The sequence below is a fragment of the Sebastes fasciatus genome, chromosome 11 (genome assembly GCF_043250625.1).
Source record: "Sebastes fasciatus isolate fSebFas1 chromosome 11, fSebFas1.pri, whole genome shotgun sequence".
Lineage (NCBI taxonomy): Eukaryota > Metazoa > Chordata > Actinopteri > Perciformes > Sebastidae > Sebastes > Sebastes fasciatus.
The window spans coordinates 3,604,772-3,625,983 of NC_133805.1; the positions used below are offsets into that span (position 1 = coordinate 3,604,772).

At 41.6% G+C, this 21,212-nt stretch overlaps 1 protein-coding gene across 3 annotated transcripts in view; it reads right to left on the minus strand.

Moving 5' to 3' along the window:
* Positions 1 to 1,077: 1,077 nt before the first annotated feature.
* Positions 1,078 to 21,212, minus strand: part of basp1 (brain abundant, membrane attached signal protein 1) — a 57,109-nt gene continuing 36,974 nt past the window's right edge. For 2 of the 3 annotated variants that reach the window (XM_074650019.1, XM_074650020.1), the window contains exon 2: positions 1,078 to 4,400. In XM_074650019.1, coding sequence (XP_074506120.1) covers positions 3,728 to 4,384 — 657 coding nt within the window. In that variant the 5' untranslated portion in view covers positions 4,385 to 4,400 and the 3' untranslated portion in view covers positions 1,078 to 3,727. Of the gene's footprint in view, positions 4,401 to 8,558; positions 8,717 to 21,212 lie in introns of those variants that run through there. The other variant, XM_074650021.1, reaches the window with a different exon arrangement.

Here is a 21,212-nt window from a genome sequence, read left to right on the forward strand (position 1 = left end):
GTTGAACTCACTTCCTCTGCAAATGTGGATTAATCCGCCTCTCAAAATAGTCCCCAACACAAAGGCACTATTTCCTCCTGTTTGAGGAACTCCTGATTAAAAACCACAGTCACCAGCAGTTTTGGGAACTCAGACTTTTTTTTAAACATGAAACTATATAAATTATCTGTGAGGTGTTTTTAAAGATTTATGTCTTCAGTAGGAACCTACGACGGACTATTAGGGTCATTGAGGGAAAAAATAAATACTAATATAAATAAGATTACGAGAATAAAGTCATAACTTTACGAGAAATCATTTCCTCCTCCAGTTAAGAGTCAGTTTCCTCATCAGGTCCGTTTGGCTCTTTCTTCAAAATAAACTCAGTTTCTTGCACAATCTTTTTCAGGTCCTGGTACTGATGATAATGTGCTGCTGAATGTGCCAAAAGACGAACTATTTGGTTATTTGTGAAACCTAAACTAAAGTAGAACTTCACAAGATGCTCCACGTTCCTCATTTTCACACTATTTCCCCTCTAAAATAACACGTACAATCACTACTTTATAATATTATGACTTTATTCTCGTAATATCACGACTTTTTTTTCGTAAACTTTTGACTTTATTTTCTTTATATTATGACTTTTCTTCTCATAAACTTCTGACTTCATTTTCATAAGATTACGACTTTTTTTTCTCGTAAACTTTTGACTTTATTGTCATACCAAATTTATTACGACTTTTTTCACTTAAACTTCTGACTTTATTATCATAATTCTACTACTTTTTTTCTCATAAACTTTTGACTATATTCTCATAATATTCCGACTTTTTTTCTCGTAAACTTCTAACTTTATTATCATAATATTACGACTTTTTTTCCCATGAAATTTTGACTTTATTTTCATAATATTACGACTTTTTTTCTCATAAACGTTTGACTTTATTCTGGAAATCTCAGATTTATTTATTTCCCTAATACTCCGTCGTAAGAACCAATGTGCTCGGAGCTGAGAATCACAGACGGGAAGGAAGTATTGAGAGAAACACATTGTTTTGTGAGTGCGTGAAAAAAAGTTGACTTTGCACAAAATCCTCGAGTTTCAGTCAATTTCTTACATTTTATTACTGTTGCACCATTTATACAAGTACATATAATTTTGAATGCATCAATTTCCATATCATCTTTTTGTTTTTGTTTTTGAATGAGCGTGTGTGTTGTGGAAAATAGCAGTGGTGAGACATGGGAATGAGAATATCAACTGTAGTTGCCATGAATGCAGACTGAGAAATTATTATTTATTTATTTTTTCCACTTGACCAAAAAGACAGGACTACAGGTTCACCCAACCACGGACATGCAATTTTACTGAGTCAAGAGAGGAAGAAAAAACTGAACCAAGTGACACACAAACGCTCCTCGAGTGTTTGTTTCTGCTACGGTTTGACAAGTGCTGGGAGGAAAACGTCGTGTGCCAGTCGGATGAAACTGAAAAGTTGGCAAATGGATGGCTGAGATGAATAAATATATACTTATATACATACATGTATGCAAAGGTGGAAATAAGGAAAGCACATTTTACTCAAGCAAAGAAGTTCAGTACGATCTTAGAGGGCTGGTAAATTTTGTAATATTTGATCTGATAGATTTTCCATTAATCACGAGATACGATTATGAAATATCACTGATGTTTCGTGTTCTTCAATCTTCCCTTTCTTGTTTACTTATTTAATTTTTCTTTCTGTCATATAAAAGCCTCCTTCCTTCCTTTCTGCTGATCCTAAACCACGACAATAGTCAACCTTCTTCTTCACTACACCTTGGATACATTTGTTATATGACAATACAGGCGGTTGCTATGGAGTATTTTAATATTACTTTTTACTTGAGTAAAAGATGTAAAGTACCTTGTTCGTCCACCGCTGCATATTTGTATACGCATACGTCCATATATATTTCTGAAAAGTAAAAGAAAAATGCATGGAGGGGGTGAAAATGACAAAATCAGAAGCTCCCGTTTCATGTGCACGGCTTTTTCCTTCCCATAATGATAACGTGGCGTACGGTTGCCATGGGAACGTGGACCACAGTAGATGGAGTAGGTTGTCCGCCTGTCCTCTACGGGATCAGACTGTTAATGACAGAGAGTCACACGGAGCTACGGAGACTCACAGACCTGAACGTGGTCTCGTCTGGGGGTGTTTTCACCTGCTTAGACACCAAACTGGTGAGGTTTGCTCCACAGGACAGACTGCTTTACTCATGTTCCTGCTATATTCATATGAGAGTTTCATTGTATATGCCAATTTTAAATGAATCTACTGGTTGAAGAGTCTTTAATACAAATGCTAGTTTTTTATTTCAATCCCAAATTTAACTCCAAAATCCCAGAAATTGGTATTTTGGTTTGTGATTTTCTTTACAAAGGCACTAACACGTGGTAAGCACATGTTAACAGTTCCCATCGCTGTCCACTATATCAATATACTTTCGCTTCTTAAGTATATTTTGCTGCTAATCCTCGATTTAAGTAGAATGTAGGCCTTTTACTTATTAAAGTATGTCTACTTTTACTTAAGTAAGTGAAGGATTTGTCCAGCGACACAGTCCAGAAACTGAAGACAATCACAGAAAAGAGCTCTCCGGATGACGCACTAAACGTCACCGACTTGGTCTTCTAAGCAAAATCAGACTAACTGTAGGACTAATCTCACCCAGGTCAGCAGTAGATATGTCTTTTAAAAACCAAAAATTAAAATTTCAGTCATCAGATCTGGATGGAGGATCAGAGATTTCTATCAGACTTTCTAAAAAACACTGCGGTGGATCTGTTCAGCGAGGCTTTGCAGATTTTTATAAGCGTATTACAAATGTTAAAAAACCCACTTAGTTCACTTACAATATACCTAAGGGTTTCAGTACAAAATCTAGAAGTTTATCTGAAAAATTCCTACGACTGTTTTATACGTCTAAGAATGTGTTTTGCTCTGCAAAGCCGGCCTTTTTACAACCTCTGAAATGTCTTAGAAAGCCTGAGCATTCTCAGTCCTCACAGGAGATTTAAGCTACCCTTTAAAGGTGCGTATTGTTTTTTTTGCCGTACAGAGAAAGTGGAGGAAAAATGGGTTAGCAACACAACCCAACAATACCAAAAAGCGGGGGGGGGGGGGGGTTAAATAAGGACACAGCCACAATTCCACAGCAAAAGAAAAAGTGTAGGTACCGGGCCAAAGCTGAGAGCATGATACTCTGAAGAGGAGGATGAGTGGAAGGGGGGAGAGCTGAAGAGTGGACAGATTCAATGGAAGTCCAGCTGGTAAAGTGATTTCTCAAACCCCCTCCTTCCCTCAGTCCCATTTCCCCCAAATTGTGATGTTCTGAAATCCACAGAGCAGAGCCGCAGGTGAGTGTTTGGACGACTGAGATGGGAGTCAGGTTCTTGACGTATGAAGGAGAGGGAACGATGGATTATGGAATGGCCGACACAGACTCGTATCAAAGTTCAAATACTACAGCAGAAAAAAATAGAATAAAACATAACAATAATAATAGCAATAATCATCTGCAGCGGTGGGAAACTTCTCCAGGTGGTTGCTCCAGTCCTCCTCAATCAATTTTCATTACAATTATTATTATTATTGTTATTATCATAATATGGGTGGGCTAGTTAATTTCATTTTTTTTTATCTTCATCGTCGTTGAGTTAGGTACTTCATTTTTTTCATTTCCGAAAAGAAGCTGTCCATTAATCTTGAACTGCTACGGTTTGATCCTTGCTTGGTGCCTCTGTGGCGTTCGCCTCCTTGGCGGGAGGCTCGGCGGCTGGTGTTGAACTAGGGGCTGCGGCGGCCTCCTTTGCCGGTGCGGGAGCCGCCGCCGCCGCCGCCTCTGTGGGCTTGGGGTCAGGGGAGGCGGCGGGGCCCGCCTCGGCTTTGGCTGCTGGTGCCGCGGGGGCCTCAGTCTTTTTGGCGTCGGCCTCATCTTTTTTCTCAGCCGCCGGGGCGGGTGCCGCGGCCTTAGCCTCGGGCTCCTTGGCGGCGGGGGCCGATTCTTTGACCGGAGCGGGCGCGGCTGGTTTCTCCTCAGCCTTGGCGGGCTCTGCGCTCTTGGGCGCCTCCGTTTTCGGCTCGGCGTTGGCGGCGGGTTTCTCGGGCTCCTTCGCGGCGGGAGTGGCGTTCTTCTCCTCCTCCTTAGGCGCTGCAGCGTCTGCTGCCGGCGCCTCCTTGGCCGCCGTGTCGTTCGCTACCTCCTTAGTGTCGGTGGCAGCCGGGGCCTCGTCTTTGTTGTCTTTCGGTGCTTCGCTCTCCTCGGCAGAGGCCCCCTCTGCTTTGGCGTCCTTGTCTTTGGCCTTGTCATCATTTACGTTGTATCCCTTCTTCTTTTTGCTGAGCTTGCCTCCCATTTTGGATCTCTGGCCTCTGAAACAGAAGGGACAAATAAACAAATTTAGAATTATAGGAAGTTATAGTCATTCTTTCCCTGAGAAGGAAGTATAATAAGAAGCAAGAACATTCTACAAATATAATCCAAACAACGGACCAAATGTGAACAAGAACCACAAAAATCCAGTCTTGAGCACACTGGAAGCTCCTCGTGGAAATAAATGAAATATCTGATGTGATGCTTCGAGCAATGCTCTTCTGAGGAGGAGGATTTTTGTGTTCATACGTTTCTGTACAAGACAGCAAGTGCAGAATCTGACATCTCTGTATGAGCTGAGACCAAGAAGAAGAAGATGCTCATAGAAATGATACGCAGTAGCCGTGCATTTATGGAACAACATCTCCCATATTGCATTTTTGATGAAGTCTCTCAAACTGAAGCACATGGTCCTCAGAGAGCCTCCCAGCATGATGTTTCCCTCTCTCAGAGCAGAGCAAAGCTGATTTAAACATGAGTTGAAATGCTACAGAGAAGAAAACTGAATGAAAACAGTAGTGTAATAGTTTGAATCTGTGATGTTCATCTTCTGTCAGACTCAGAACAGCTCAGATCAACCACTTCTAATTAAGGATGCAAAAAAAAAAGTGCTTCCACAGCTGACATGCCTAGAGCAGAGAAATGTTACTGAGACAACACTCAGTTCCTTTAAGGGCTACTGAATCTGGCTAATTGAATCCACACCTTACAGAGAACGTACTAATACATTTTTAAATGCCAGAGGACATACTGTAAACCAGACAATAATTATGTTCCCTCCTAAATGTATTTAACAAAACCATTTAGTAGTATAAAAATGTATTTTTAGGCAGCGATGTGCCTCCAACACAATACAATGGAGATGATTGGAATTTTGCTTGGGGTGCTCACAGCATTCAAATTTCAACACAAACATCTGATTTCAGAATCTGTGTCTCAAAACAAATAAAACCAAAACTATCCGCCTAAATTGTTACCACCATGAGTAGCCGAGAACACATGTTTATTTGGTAATGTAATTTGGGTGAAATGATCCTTTAATAATGAGCTCATTCCATGTGAGTTGGCTGACTGAAATTTACTTAAAGTTAAAATCTCGAAGATCTCCGTTTCGTTTGTTTTGGCGGCACCTACGGCAATAAGCGGGAGTGTTTTTGGATCTCACTTTCCGCTTGTGATTTTTCCCGGGAACGTCGCCACAGACATCCAGATTGTAATACTGCGAATACAAGGGCTTCAATCACCATTGTGTTGCCTCATTCGGACGCTCGGTCAGCGCCCCTCGGTGTCTGATACCGATGCACCGAGGCGCCATTTAGCGTCTTTCAACTAACTCTAATGTAAAACCACCCGCGTCATTATTAGACGCTCAGAGCAACTGACTTAAAGAGCGAGAAAGTCCGCATAGGGAGGAGGCCAGGGTGGATGGATGAGTCAAACAAACACAGGACTTTCACTGCTGTTGACTTATTTTACTGTAGTTTTTGTTACGTAGCTTATGTACTTAGTTACTTACTAATGCCAGTTACATAATAAACATAGCCTACTTATTTTATGTAACAAAGTTATTTTAACCCAAACCACAATCTTTTCCTAAACTTAACCAAGTTTTGTTGCGTAATTAAGCTTAATAACTTATTAAACCAACTTACTTTGAAGCAAGACTGTGTGCATGTAACAAGCATAAACTATACGTTTTCCTGTGAACACAGAAGTTTATTTTAAAAAGACACTATGCATGTAATGAGCGGAAATGGACCCGCCGTCCTTGACCAGGCTGTTCTCGTACACCGTTCGTAGCTATGCCTCCGAAAAGTAATGCACTGTCATTCGTATATATCCCACAAAATCAATTTGTATTTAATCTACATAATAGGGAGGAGGTCAACGGACTTAAACCCAGATGACCACTGCTTGTGTTGATTTATTTGTCACATAACTTTCGCACTTAAGTAACACCACTTCTGTACTTATTTTACCTAAAACCACAATCTTTTCCTAAACCTAACCAAGTTGTTTCCTGTGAAGACATAAGTTATTTTGAAAAGACTGTATGCATGTAACAGTTAGAAATTGACACGTGTTGCTGGACATTCGTAGGTAAAGGCATGAAAAGAGATGACGAATTGGGAGTAACAATGTGCAGCCAAACGGATGTAAATATTGTGTAACATGTAAAACGTTTTATCATCAGCAAAGAATCGTTTTTTTTAGCAAACTGAATGTAATCCGTGGATCTGTAGCGCTCCATGTGAAGGGACACCAAGAGTGCATTTCATGTGATTAAGAGCTGAACCGTCACTGAGCAGGTAGATAGCGCTGTGTGGAGGCAGGCTCAACACACACACACACACACACACACACACACACAAACACACACACACACACACACACACACACACCTGCAGATTCCTGGCTCACTCCTTCAGTTGAAGCATTTTTTCATGGATATCACCATCTGTCTGCTCGGTGGGGGAGAGGACTTCAATGCCACAACAAATCAGGCTTATTAGGAGCAAAGACTCAAGAACGGTACAATTTGTTGTTTGAAATATGAAGTCTGTATGTTGATGCGTAAAACTGCCAAAAACAACTTGGCAGTCTATTCTGCTCATTAGGAAAAGACAGAAAAAAAATAAGTGCTGTGCATGTTTTTAATTCTGCCTCTGAATTCCCAAACTGCTGCATTCACTGTGGAAAAATACCACTTAAACTCTAAAGATCTGTTTTTTCCGACCATGGCAGTATTTTGACAAGGACATACTTAAACTATTTATTTACTGTCCCTGAAAAAAGCAACACTATTAGATTTATGACTCGCACTCAGAGCACATACTGTACCTCAGCCACAAACACAGTCCTCTATTTATTATCCTATATTTTGATTTTTGGTCTTTGGCTTCGAAGCTGCATTTAAACATTCATTTATCATATGGATAAATGTACCAAATCTCTTTTGTTCATTCAACTACGTGTGGCAGTTCATGAGAGAATAGTGTCAATTAGGGCTGTCAATCGCTTAAAGTATTTAATCATGATTAATTAATTAATTCGCAAATTAATTAAATTTTTTATCTGTTAAAGACGTACCTTAAAGGGAGATTTGTCAAGTATTTAATACTCTTATCAACATGGGAGTGGACAAATATGCTGCTTTATTTAAATGTATGTATATATTTATTATTGTAAATCATTTAACAACACAAAACAATGACAAATATTGTCCAGAAACCCTCACAGGTACTGCATTTAGCATAATAAATATGCTCAAATCATAACATGGCAAACTGCAGCCCAACAGGCAACAACAGCTGTCAGTGTGTCAGTGTGCTGACTTGACTATGACTTGCAGCCCTAGTGTCAATACAAAACACGGCGAGGCTGCATTTTGCAACTATGCTACACACTTGGAACAGCCTCCTGTAGGCACTGTCCAAATGTTTGAATCTAAATTTAAATCTTCTATGTTCACCGTTGCCTGCAAGTGAAATTTTGAACCTCCGACTCCTCTGAGATTGTAGTTTAATTTAGTTGTTGCTTCCAATGAAGTTGTTCTTTTTTGTCTTGTCCATTTAACTATATTATGCAATTTATAAAGCACTTTTTTTTTTTATATATTTTGCTGACTAAAAAGCAAGCAAGATCGAAAAAACACCCCATCCTTGGTTTCTCAGTTTCAATTTCTCAAATGTTAAATCATGCATTTTGGGATTTACATATGTATCAAGAGTTTTCATTGTATTTATCCTCCGTGGTCCCACCTTTTGGGGTTTTTCCACATAAAATGAGTTATAAAGGTATGAGCAATAAAGAGGAACTTAAATAAGTCTGGTCTCCAGTCTCATGGTAAACAGGCACAAAATTATTTCACTATTCTGCATGGTATTTTCTACAAATATTATAAAATGGCCAATATGAATTGAATTTTTTTTTAAAAATAGCTATTGTAATTGGTTAAAACAACATTAAGTGAATGAAAATGGTGTAAAATGTAAAATCAACAAATAAAAGTCATCTTCATTTATGTGTTTGCCACCAAAATCATCCATTTGTCCATCTGTAAATGTAAAATCCGTCACACAACGTCTCTGAAAGCAGACGTGACCTTTTCCTCCCAAACAAACCAGACCACTGAGAGATTCTTGCTGGCTACTCACAGATTCGCCCCGTGAATGGGACAGAGCCGGCGGTGGATCCACTCAAAATGCTAATCACCTCGTCGCCACTGACTGGAATTACTCCCCACTATTCATGCAAAACTCCCCTGAACCGTCCAACAGTCGGTATCTGCCAGGGCCGCCGTTCCTGCCACAGCTTTATACGGAGCCACAATGGAGGTCTCTCTGCTACATCACATCATTTGACTCCCGGCTTGTGCTGCCAGTACAATGACTCACAATCATATGAGCCAGACAATGGCTTCCTTTCAACCAAAGGCACGCTTTCTCGCTGCTGGGCGTGTGGTTTTAGTGTTTGAAGAGCTGGGGCAGGGCCGAGACAACCTGGAGAAAATGCTCCGGGTCGCACAAAAGACTTAATTTGACCTGCAAACTGCAGTCAGGGAGAGCACAAAAGGAAGTCTGATCTGCCAGCTGTGAGAACTTCCAGCATCACTTCATATGGACGATAGTTATCAGTGCTGAGGAAGAATACAAGCTTACCTACCCAAAGTGTGTGAAAATGAGGTGAAAAAGGGTCTTTAAAAGGACTTCAAATGAGTCCAACAGAAGCATAATGCCTGGATGAGACTGCTTGATGGTGGCAATCAGGACAAAGTGAAACCCTACTACGAGGCGATGAGTAAATGTCCCATTACAACCAAAGACATCGTTCCTATCGCTTCTATCTTTAAATTAATGAAGTTAAATGGATTTCTTGACCTTTCAGACGTACCCATACGGATTTGGAATCAAGTGTCTCAATCCGTTTAGACACAGTTTCATTGTTACAGCTGTAAAGAGCTAATCTTCTAACCGTGTAAATCCCTGATCTCAATCACTGTGAAATCAGTTCTTGTTCCCTGACCAAGGTTTTTGAAATCTCTTATTCTTCTGTTATAAAACTATTAGTCAAAAAAGATTCCACCTGCCATTCATGCATTTGTCCGTTCATTTCTGGTTACATTTCAGTTTTTTTTCTCCACGTACTATCTTCAACCAGATGAGCAACAAAAACTACAACTTCTTTAGGTTTAGGCAACAAAACTACAACTTCTTTAAGTTTAGGCAACAAAACTACAACTTCTTTAGGTTTAGACAACAAAACTACAACTTCTTTAGGTTTAGGCAACAAAACTAAAACTGCTTTAGGTTTATGCAACAAAACTACAACTTCTTAAGGTTTAGACAACAAAACTAAAACTGCTTTAGGTTTATGCAACAAAACTACAACTTCTTTAGGTTTAGGTAACAAAACTACAACTTCTTTAGGTTAAGGCAACAAAACAACAACTTATTTAGGTTTAGACAACAAAACTACAACTTCTTAAGGTTTAGACAACAAAACTAAAACTTCTTTAGGTTTAGGCAACAAAACTACAACTTCTTTAGGTTTCGGCAACAAAACTACAACTTCTTTAAGTTTAGGCAACAAAACTACAACTTCTTTAGGTTTAGACAACAAAACTACAACTTCCTTAGGTTTAGGCAACAAAACTAAAACTGCTTTAGGTTTATGCAACAAAACTACAACTTCTTAAGGTTTAGACAACAAAACTAAAACTGCTTTAGGTTTATGCAACAAAACTACAACTTCTTTAGGTTTAGGTAACAAAACTACAACTTCTTTAGGTTAAGGCAACAAAACAACAACTTATTTAGGTTTAGACAACAAAACTACAACTTCTTTAGGTTTAGGCAAAAAAACTACAACTTCTTTAAGTTTAGGCAAAAAAAAACAGTCACGTTTAGGGAACATCCTGTTTTGGGACAGCGCACATGCGTTGTACCTCCTTGCAATTGGGCGGGATTGTGTTCTCACTGCAATCGAACCGCACAAGGGTTCCCTTGGAGACCACCTCTTGCAAGAGTTCTCAGACCAGTTGTACGATTACGACACCGATGAGAGTCCTTTAAGGATCTGCACTCACCCTCTTTTCAAACGCAGTCTTTACAGACCCCAGTGAAAACCCAGTGCATCTTTCTAAGGTCCGTTTCTTTTTCCTGAGAGAGCAAATGCACAAGATTAACACCACCTGCACTTTCTTTCCCCTGTTTTTTTTCCCACCGTGTTCAGCAGTTGCCTCCCTTAACCACCGACTCTCCAATCTCTCAACCCCGCAAGCTGCTGAGTTAACAGAACACATGATTGATCACTCGAACGGCGGCGTTCCGCGAAGAAGTATTTATACAACGTTATTAATCGACGATCAAATCCGTGTCTGGCGAGTCTAAAGGTGGCAGAGCGGTTTAAGACGAGCAAATCTCCCCGAAGGAACAGATGGCTGAGTTCTCGTCAGATATTTTCTCAAAGTGTCATCGTCTCTGGCGAGTCATCTGTCACGCCCACACGCCGACGCCACCGCTCTCTTTTCCCGTCTACCCGCCTCACACTTTCTTCTCTCTGCAACAATCCCTCCATCATCACTCCCGCCTCCCCTCCTCTCCACGTCTTTGCTCTCGTCTGCTTCACCTGCAGTGTTTTTCCGTCCTGAGCGTGCAATTTCAACCCTCCGAATTGCTTCTCCTTCCTGCTCTGCAGCCTCTCGTTGTGTTTTCTTTGGCACGTCTAAATTAGACTCTCTCTCCTGGGATTATTTCTCTCTTTCTGTTTCAGTCTGAGGATGCAGCTTCACTTTCTCTTTTCTCTCCGTTGGATCCTCTTCTTTCTTAATAGTTACGCAAAGTTAAAGCCCCTATGTGCGTAGAATTTTTACGTGAGTAGAGCTACGCTAATCAATTCTTTGATAATAATAAGCCATAGATAGATGCCCGCTCACAGTCACAGAGAATTTTCACTCAACTCTGCGCGTCCCTTCATCTCTATGGAGCATTTTAGCATCTTTCTTTTGGTTTTATAACTCGCAACTTTGCTATTTTGGATCAGTCTCAGTGCTCTCATCAGTGTTATTTGCAACAGAAGCAGCAGGCAGCTATTCTGTTCAGCAAATAAGCTCTGATAAATCCACTGTACACTACCTGTTCAACTCCAAATAGCAGACAGACAAAGATAGCGATTAGCCAGCCACTTAATGCGCCAAAGTGGAGCTCCAAAGTGGAACGTTTAGCTGCTTGAGAGCCAGATATTTCACTTCATTCATCTCCAAAAGCAAGCAACTTTGTGATGTTAATAGTAGGGCTGTCAAAGTTAACGTGATAATAACGCCACTAAGTTCTTGAACGCATTAAGGCAATAGATCTGTTGGAGGTTGGAGCGGTTTCGGTTTTAAAGCTAGAGTGAAGATACTGGTATCATATGAAACTACAAAACCTAAAGAATCCATCGGTACCAACCATGTCATACTAGCTTGTCATGAAGCAGGCTAAAAAACGTTCCAAACTTTCACTAAATTTTGGCAAGAAAAAACTGTCATGGCCATTTTCAAAGGGGTCCCTTGACCTCTGACCTCCAGATATGTGAATGTAAATGGGTTCTATGGGTACCCACGAGTCTCCCCTTTACAGACATGCCCACTTTATGATAATCACATGCAGTTTGGGGTCAAGTCATAGTCAAGTCAGCACACTGACACACTGACAGCTGTTGTTGCCTGTTGGGCTGCAGTTTGCCATGTTCTGATTGGAGCATATTGTTTTATGCTAAATGCAGTACCTGTGAGGGTTTCTGGATCAATATCTGTCATTGTTTTGTGTTAATTGATTTACAATAATAAATATATACATACATTTGCATAAAGCAGCATATTTGCCCACTCCCATGTTGATAAGAGGATTAAATACTTGACAGATCTCCCTTTAAGGTACATTTTGAACAGATAAAAAACATGTCATTAATCGCGGTTAAATATTTGAATCAATAAAAAAGTCTCCTCTCTCCTACTCCTTATATCTTGTCAAAACTAAAGCGGTCTGTGTAAATAGTGCCCACATATCGTATTCCTCTCTGTCAATATATGATCTCTGTTTTCTCTCTGCATATTTGTTTTGCGGGTCGGATTGTAATCCCTTTCTCCTGTTCCTCTGGTCAGGCAGATGGAGGTCTCCAGGAGGTCCTGGGGTCTCAGTAAATCCCTGGCCTTTGGAGCAGTGGTGAGCCCGGCCTGGCAGGTTCTGTGTTCTTGCCGTCCAAAATGACTCGTTAAAGGTTAAAGGCGTCACCGCCCGACTCCCCGTCCTGCTATAGGACACTCTCAATCCCCCTTTCATGTCCGTTGGATAAAATCGACTTGACAGCAGAAAGCAGGAGGAGCTGCAGAGCTTTTTTTTAGATCATGTCATGAAAAGCTATTTTTGCATGAAATAAAGTAAAACAACCATCAGCAGGGTTTACTACTGGGAAATGCCATTAGCGCCCATTTTGATGTGTGCAGGAAAAAAATGGAGAACAATCTAGGCTACAGGTCATCGGAGCGAGACTCCAGAGAGCATTACCCACCCACACCGGCCACAAGGACGTAACAAAACCTGCCATCCTAGAAAAGACGTGTCGTCACTCCCCGCTGTGCTGAGCTTGGTCTGTCCTCGTGGACCTTTGTAGTGGGACTATGATGTGACCCAAATGTCAGGCGTAGTCTTGCATGTTTAAGCTCCCGTAGCCAGGTGCACTTTGCACATGGGATGCAGATGAGCAAAATCAGCAGTTGCGAGCAGCTATAGTCGGAGAATGAATCGAGGTCTGACCTGGACTAGCAACCAAGTATGCTGCCTTTTTTGATATTTGGGCAGATATGACCTTCTTCTGGACCTTCTTCCTGCGCTTACTTTCTCTCTTTCGTGTCCCGTGGTAAACCAGATGTCCACGTTGATTTATTGGTCACATGACTTACGTACTTAATTAACGCCACTTCCTGAGTTAACCATGATCTTTTCCTTAACCTAGCTAAGTAGTTTTGTTTCCTAACCCTAACCAAGTTGATCCTTTCCTAAACTTAGCTAAGTACTTTTGTTGCCTATACCTAACCAAATCAATCTTTTCCTAAACCTAAATAAGTTGTTTTCTTGCCTAATCCTAACCAAGTCGATCTTTTCCTAAACCCAGTAAAGTAGTTTTGTTGCCTTGACTTAAGGAAGTTGATTCCTGTGAAGACAGAAGTTTATTTTGAAAAGACCATATGCATGTAACGAGCGTAAACTGACACGTGTTGCTCAACATTCGTAGGAAAATGCACGAAAAATTAGGAATAACTTTTCCGTAAGATATCATACGAACCGTCGTACAACAATATGTTGCCCCGGTACGTCCCCACGCATGTGGATAAACGGTTGTGATTGGCCTGTCTGAATCCAGGACATGTAAGGGGCGTAGTGCTCGAAATTGTTGGTGTTTAGCCTTTCAAATAAAACATTTTCACTGCAGTCAAAAAGCTGTTTGCTGTCCTGCTTGTTGACTTAAGCATGTCATTTTTTTACTATAGGCTATATATCTTGTATTTTTTTAGTGGAAATTCAGGTTTTTAATCAGACTCGGACCTAAAACTGCTACCGTGGTTCAGGCTCATTTCAGGTCGGGCCTGCTTTTTTTGGCCCCCGTCACAGCTGTAATGTAGCCTGTGATCCTTTTGAGACACTCTACAGGATGTGATACTGGCCTATCAAAAATAAACCTGGCTGGAATGACAAAAAAAAATCAAAAATGCATCACTTGGCATTAACAGCACTGTTTCTTTTGTTCCTAAAAATTGACATTTGGGGAGAAACATGTTTTTTCATGGAGCACTGACAGAGATGGCATCCCATTTTGAATCCAGCCTGAGGGGGCTACGACACAGTTCCACCTCCTGTGTCACACTGACCTCCATTTTAAAACAGTTTACTGCCGTATCAGAGTGTTTCTGAACCAATCCACGGCTACAACACAACACAACACAACACAACACAACACAACACAACACAACACAACACACACAGCTCTCTGCTTCAGCCCGGTTGGTGTACATTTATAGACTCCGTCACTGCTCAGTCAGTCCGCTCCAAAGCTTTAGTTTTAAAGCATGCATACCTACAGAAAACATGAGCATCTTCTATAACATAAATGTGTCTATATGCATGTTTTAATATTAATATTATATCTACAGTCGACCCTGCGATTACTCAAACATGCTCTGATGTTAGTACTCGTCACACCACAATTTATTTATTTCTTTTTATCACAAATTAGTTATTATGCCGGACAAAAAAGCACTTGTGGAATTCATTTTTTAACAAAGGAAGAAGAAGTGAAAGGAATCGTTCAACATTTTGGGACCAATGTGGTTAGCCTAGCTTAGCATAAAGACTGAAAGCAGGGGGAAACAGCTAGCCTGCACTAAACTCCTCGTTAAATCAGTTGTTGTTTTGATCTGTCACTTTGGAAGGTATGTTGTAAAAGTGCTAATAATATATGACTTAAAAAACCCTCTAAGCCCAGCAATAGGTGAAGGAATACAGTGAAGCTCCCGACATGAATGGAACGCTATAAATCCAACACGCAGGCCTGAACACTTCCTCTCGCTGTCATCCAGCTGGCTGATTTGAGATGAGTCTGTTTCACCAAAGTGCAGCAGGCGGCTGAGCGGACAAACTGGAGCAGAAAATTTGGCCCAATCACACACACAGACACACAAATAATAAAAAAAAAAGAAAAAAGCTCCACACCGGCTCTCTGCAACTGAGTTGGAAGAAACAGCGGGGAGCAGAGAGGATTCTGGGAGATGGGAGGCCGAATTCAGACATGCAGCTCGCTGAAATGACAGATTGGAGTCCATAGAAAAGCTAGATTCTCAGATGGTGCTGGTATGATTTTCCCACAGCGGTGCACTATTTTAAAAACGCAGATCTTTGGCAGAACCTTGGCAGAACCTTGGCAGAACCTTGGCAGAACCTTGGCGAGCTGTACGACATCAGAGCCAAAGATGATGCAAAAGTCTTCTACACTTTTACTCCAGCCTGAAAGCGTAGAGCGTGTGAGTGGATTTCAGGATACAGTAGCAGGCACAAAGTGTACCATCAGTAAAAAGTAGTGGTCCCCTGTGTCACGGCTAGCAGCAGGACCGCCGGCTGCAGCTATTCCTGTCCAACAGTAAATGCTTTCAGTCTACAGGAGAATGAAAAGTAGCCTTTCAGCTAACCCGGGTACATTTACATTTACGTTTGAATGTTGAGTACATCGACCCTTTTCAAATACAAATTAAATTAAACAGGAGGTGAAGCTGCTTCATATAGGATGTTATTAAAAGTCTTAAACTGAGAGGACTACTGGGGACCTAGAACAAATATTTCATTATTGCATAATGCTCATTTTGTCCAAAACGACGACGACGGGTCTTAAACCTGCGTTACCTTTCAGTAGTACACTAAAGATATAACATAAAAAGAACCGGAAAAGAGGCGTCATCTGTAGCTGCTGTAATCTCGTAAAACCATCTACCAATCACTGCCTCGCGGTCCGCTTGGAAAGAACCAATCAGATGCCTCCCTGCCTCCCTGCTCGTACTCTACCCTTGGCGTGCACCAGCCTGAACTCAAAGCGCGTCGCCGCCACACGTTTACTAAAGAATGAAAGAGAAAACTCAGCCCTGCAGTAGCACTGCCGTGGTTACCTGTCATGAGGTAGCGTTGTTGAGTTGAGGTCCTCTCTCCGCTCTGTGGCGGTGAAGGAGTTACGATGCTCGTGCATGTGTGAGTGTGTGGGGGGGCGTTGCCTTGGAAGGGGAAGGGGGGTATAGACGGAGCTCATGAGGCGGTGCTACTTTCAGATTTCGCTAGCTTTCCAACATCGTCCACCCTATCTTTAATAGTCTAACCTCCATATTGCTCTCCCATGATCCGGGTACTTTAACACTTGGAAGTTGAGCCATTTGGGCTTCATGCAACACTGAGCACCTCTCATAGGAATGGAACGGGAGCCTCCAACGCCCTAAACACAAAGTACAGCTGAGGCTGACGGGAATGTCACTTGATGGTGCGCAACACGAAAAGTCAGGGGATCACCAAACCTATTGGAATCCATCCTATTGAAAATAGAAAACGTCATGAAATGAGTTTCGTGCGATCCATCCAATAGTTTTTGAGATATTTGATTTGTACTCGTAGCTGCTGATGCGGCTAAAACTGGTCAAATGGTCAAAAAATTATTCTTGCAAATCTGGCTACAAAAGATCCAGTTATTTTTTTTGAACCCGGGATCTGGTGTCTTGTTGTGGATTTTATACAGAAGCAGGAAGTGATCTAAACAAAGTCATCACTTTGTTCTGGAGAGCAGTGTAATTACCCAGAGTACACACAGACTGCCCACTGCTTATTCTGGCCTCAGGCTGAACACACACACACACACACACACACACACACACTAAAGCTAAACACACATTCAGAGGCATAAATAAACACACACACACACACACACACAATCACTGGTGTTTAGAGGATCAATCCTCAGATTGACGGAGCTTGAGAAAACTCCTGGGCCAGAAATGGTTATTGATCGGCGCGGTGCGACCACAGAGAGCCGCTGTGTGTTCAGCTGCTGCTGCTTACGAGTCCGAGGACGCACTCAGCGGAGATGAAAGCCAGCGAGGCGCTTTGAGACGCTTTTTTTCTACTGAGACGTTTATTACTTGAATACAAAAATCGCTCCCAACGCTTTGTTGGCTGCGGAGGGAAACCAACGGCAGACAAAACAAAACAGAGAAGTGAAAGGGATTACGTCCATCTCTGTGGAGTCGGTGGCATTTCACTCTGCAGAAATCCCTCTCTCCTCCTCCTCCTCCTCCACCTCCTCAGACGCTCACATGACCTCCATGTCTGCAAAGCTGGCAGAAGTTTGCCTGGATGGAAAGTCGCTCACCACAAATGCTCTGCTGGTTTCCATTTCTGAACCAAAACTACTTTTTAAATGAGTGAGAAAGTTCAGTTGAGTTGTCAAACTACATTTTCTGTTATTCCTTTATCTCTTGTTTTTTGTTTTTTTCTGACTGCATACCTAATAAAACACATATACTGTACAAACCAGGTTCAACTAAAAACCACTACATATGGAGAATGTGGAGGTAAAATAGATATGATTTATATTGAACAATATTTTTGCTATAACAGCAATAAGAAACTGAAAAGGAAAATTGAGCTTGTATTTACTGTAAATTGTCATTAATCATATGCCTTGCTGAAATGACCTGTGATTGGTCAAAGTCTCCCGTCACGGGTTAGATTTTATAAAGTCTGAAAACAGAGACATGATGAGGAGCAGAAGTCTAGTTTTCTCTCAGAACACTTGAATTACAATATGCTGAAAGGTGATTCTGTTCCTGCTCGTCTCTGTTCAGGTGGAGGGAATCAGGATAGAACCTGAGGCACCACAGGCCAGAGAGCATCTCCACTCACAGAGCACCTCCGCTTTCACAACAGCTTCTTCCCAGCTACAATAAGACTGGTGGCAAAGGACGTTAAAGAGGGACACAAATACCCCTCACCTCACCGCACCACCATATTAAAAGAACTTGTAGCTCTCATAAAAATATTTAAAAAAAACAATTATATATTTCAGAGAATTCAGAGAATTACACAGTGGAAGGCAATAATGGTATGGAGGTGACAGGAAGTGAGAGAAGTTCATTTCAGACCCTGAGAGTAGGGATGAGATCACGTTGCAGAATGGGCTCTGACATCCAGCCTGCGAAGGTCATGAGCTCAAACTAAACATACACATTAAACTTAGCGATTCACTGACGTCTACACAGTTTAAAATAATGTTTCCAGCCATGACTGAAGGAGAGCCAGGAGAGATAAATACTGGTGGAGCTGGAAACAAAGCCTGTCTGATTAATTAACCAGCGAAGTTTTCTGTTCCTGATGTCTCTGACGTCTCGTCTTTGTCGACTCTAAGAACGGTTGAAGCGGTGATAAAGAGCGTTTCTTCTCTCCGCTCACCAACCTGTAACACTTTGTCACTCCGTCCTGATTCATTGTGAGACGGAGCGAAGCCTCTGGCCTCGGTCCTCACTGTAGAGTGAGATTTTTGTTGTCGTCTGACACATCCAGGTCAGACTCTTTCAGGCGCCGTTAAGTGATCGAACAGGTGCCGTCAAAGCTTCAGCAGAAATACCCACAATCCACTGCGCTACAGGCATTTACCAATCAGCAGCAGTTGATATAACTGGGTCATGTCAGCTGGTTATCTACGGGGTGGTGGATTCAACAAAGAACAATATGAACCTATTATTATATTATTATCATACAGGTTTTTGGCTGTCACCTGACCTGGCCCACTTCCTTTTGTGTACTTGTAGTAGATCCCACCGACCGACGCTGTGGTTAATGTGACTTGTCAGATGCGTTCGCTGCCTCGCCTCTGTGTTCTCAGACAGATAAGAGACTCGGGGAGGCCGGGGACGAAGGCACTGAGCCCCCAAGGCCTGTTTACTATCTACATGGAGTCATCTGCTGAAACCTGCAGCCTGGTCCAGACAGTTAAGTCTGGACCGGCCAGCCTCAGAGAAGCTCTGTCTAATTCCTCAACTAGAGACTAATACTGATGTGTCCTTCCTGTTTGGAATTCATTATGAGGTAATGAATAACTCACTGCTGGCCTCATCGATGAATGCCGACACGGCCGGACCCCGGAGACTCATCACCTGCTCAGCTGAAGAGCTTCAGGTGGATCAGCCTTCATCATAAGACCCACAAGGGGCTTTAGCTTCAGCCTTGTATCTCAGTGAGAGGCTGTGTGAAGGCGGGTCCTCCGGGACAGGACGCAAATTTAATGAAGCCTAATAGCTGTCGCGACCTGTTGGTATGCACTGTAACCGGAAACATGACGTCACAAATCAAACCAATCACCAATGATGGATCTGGGCAACGTTTCTATTAATTATGATAACTTTGCTTAATAAGAATCTTGCAGATGGTTCAACAGTTATTCACGCATACAGTAGGTCTACATAAAAAAATAAATTATATCCAATATTTTGGGTTCGATATAGCGTTCAGTTTCCCCACCAGATAGGTGTTTTAGATGTCAAAATGTTTTCATAACTGATAAGAATAAAACTATGAAGACATAGGTTGAAAAAAAAAAGGAATTTTTAAGACGTGAAGTTGTGAAACTTTGAAGGTAGCGTTTTAATCTCCTGATGTCTGATTCATTTAGCGGGCAAAATGGCAACAGCTCGGACAATTAGAGGCAGACCAGACTGAACTAACAAGAAAGAATACAACTCTAAACACAAAGCTGCATCTCCTCCAGCAGGTAATGCTAGCCCGTGACGGGAGACTTTGACCAATCACAGGTCATTTCAGAGAGAGAGAGCGTTCCTATTGGCTGTGCTCCGGCTGGTGGGCGGTGCTTGGTATTCCCTCTGCAGCTCTGACTGCTTGTTTTCCTCCGGTCTGTGAAATCTTGCAGATGCCGTTAGGAGCATCGGAGGACACCGGAGGACACCGGAGGACACCGGAGGACACATAGGCACATGATTTTTTTCTGTCTCATGTACTAATGTCAGGATATAGCGACCGTTTTCTACCCACTGCTGCTTCAACATTCCTCTGTTCTCCCCACTCAGAGATAGGCTACTTTAAAGAGTCACGTACGTGGATATAATACTCCACAAATCCACAATGTTTGGGAGAGGTATTGTTGGGTTGATGTGATCGTCTGCCTCTTCAGAACGTGTTAAATGACACTTTGTTTGTCTTTGTTGCATGAACGCCACAAATTAACCTTAAACACATTCCTAAAGGAGGTTATGCAGCGACAGAAGCTGTTTGTATGGATCCATATTCAGCCTGAAGAAACACGTCCACAGGGTTCATTCAACCTTTGTGATTTCGAGTCAAGAGTTCAGGTGTGTGTGTGTGTGTGTGTGTGTTTGCTCCAGCTCCTCACACCTGATCCACATCATGCTGATGAATGCTGAAGAGTAGAAATAATAGAGCTTCTTGAGCAGAGCATGACAGCATGTAGTAAAGGCTGGGTTTGGGAAGTCTGTCCTAAGTTTATCCTTATCCTAACTGTGTTAGCTAATCAGCATGAATCCACAAAAACCCACAAAGCTACAATCCTCATTTAGAAAATAAACACATTTCAGCTTTAGCCAAAGTTATGCTCCAGTGCTCGCAGTTAGCCCATCGAAGTGTGTGCTTTCCTTTTCAATATCATTATTTGGTCTTTAAGAAAAAACCCATTGCATTTTCCCAAAGCTTAAATGCTTCCTTGGTTCGACCAACAGTCTAAAACGGTTTACTGAATGAAAATGAGCAAATATTCAAATTTGAGAAGCTGGAAACATTTTGAATTTTGTGGCTTTTTATTACTCAAAAAATGACTTAAAGGATTAATTGATTATCAGAGTTGTTGCTGACTGTGGGTTTTTTTTTCAGTTCGTAGCAGCAAAGCCTTCATGCAAAAGTGTTTTGGGTTGTGGATTTTGTCCCTTAATTCTTGAATTACATGATTCATTCATTTACATTTTGTCCAAAGCCTCTTAGAGTATATCTGTAGGAACAAGAGCTATAGAGCTGTTCAGTGCTGCTACGTGCAAAACAATAATGAATGAGATGTTAGTATATTTCTGTCCCAGTGATCGCTCCACATGGCCTGACAACATTGTTTGCAGTTGCATGCACATTTCATTTGGTTTACAAGACCAAGTAGACTAGTTAACGCTGCAGAACCAGAAACCTATAGCAACCTAGATTACTGCAACTCAGAGCCCATGAGTATCC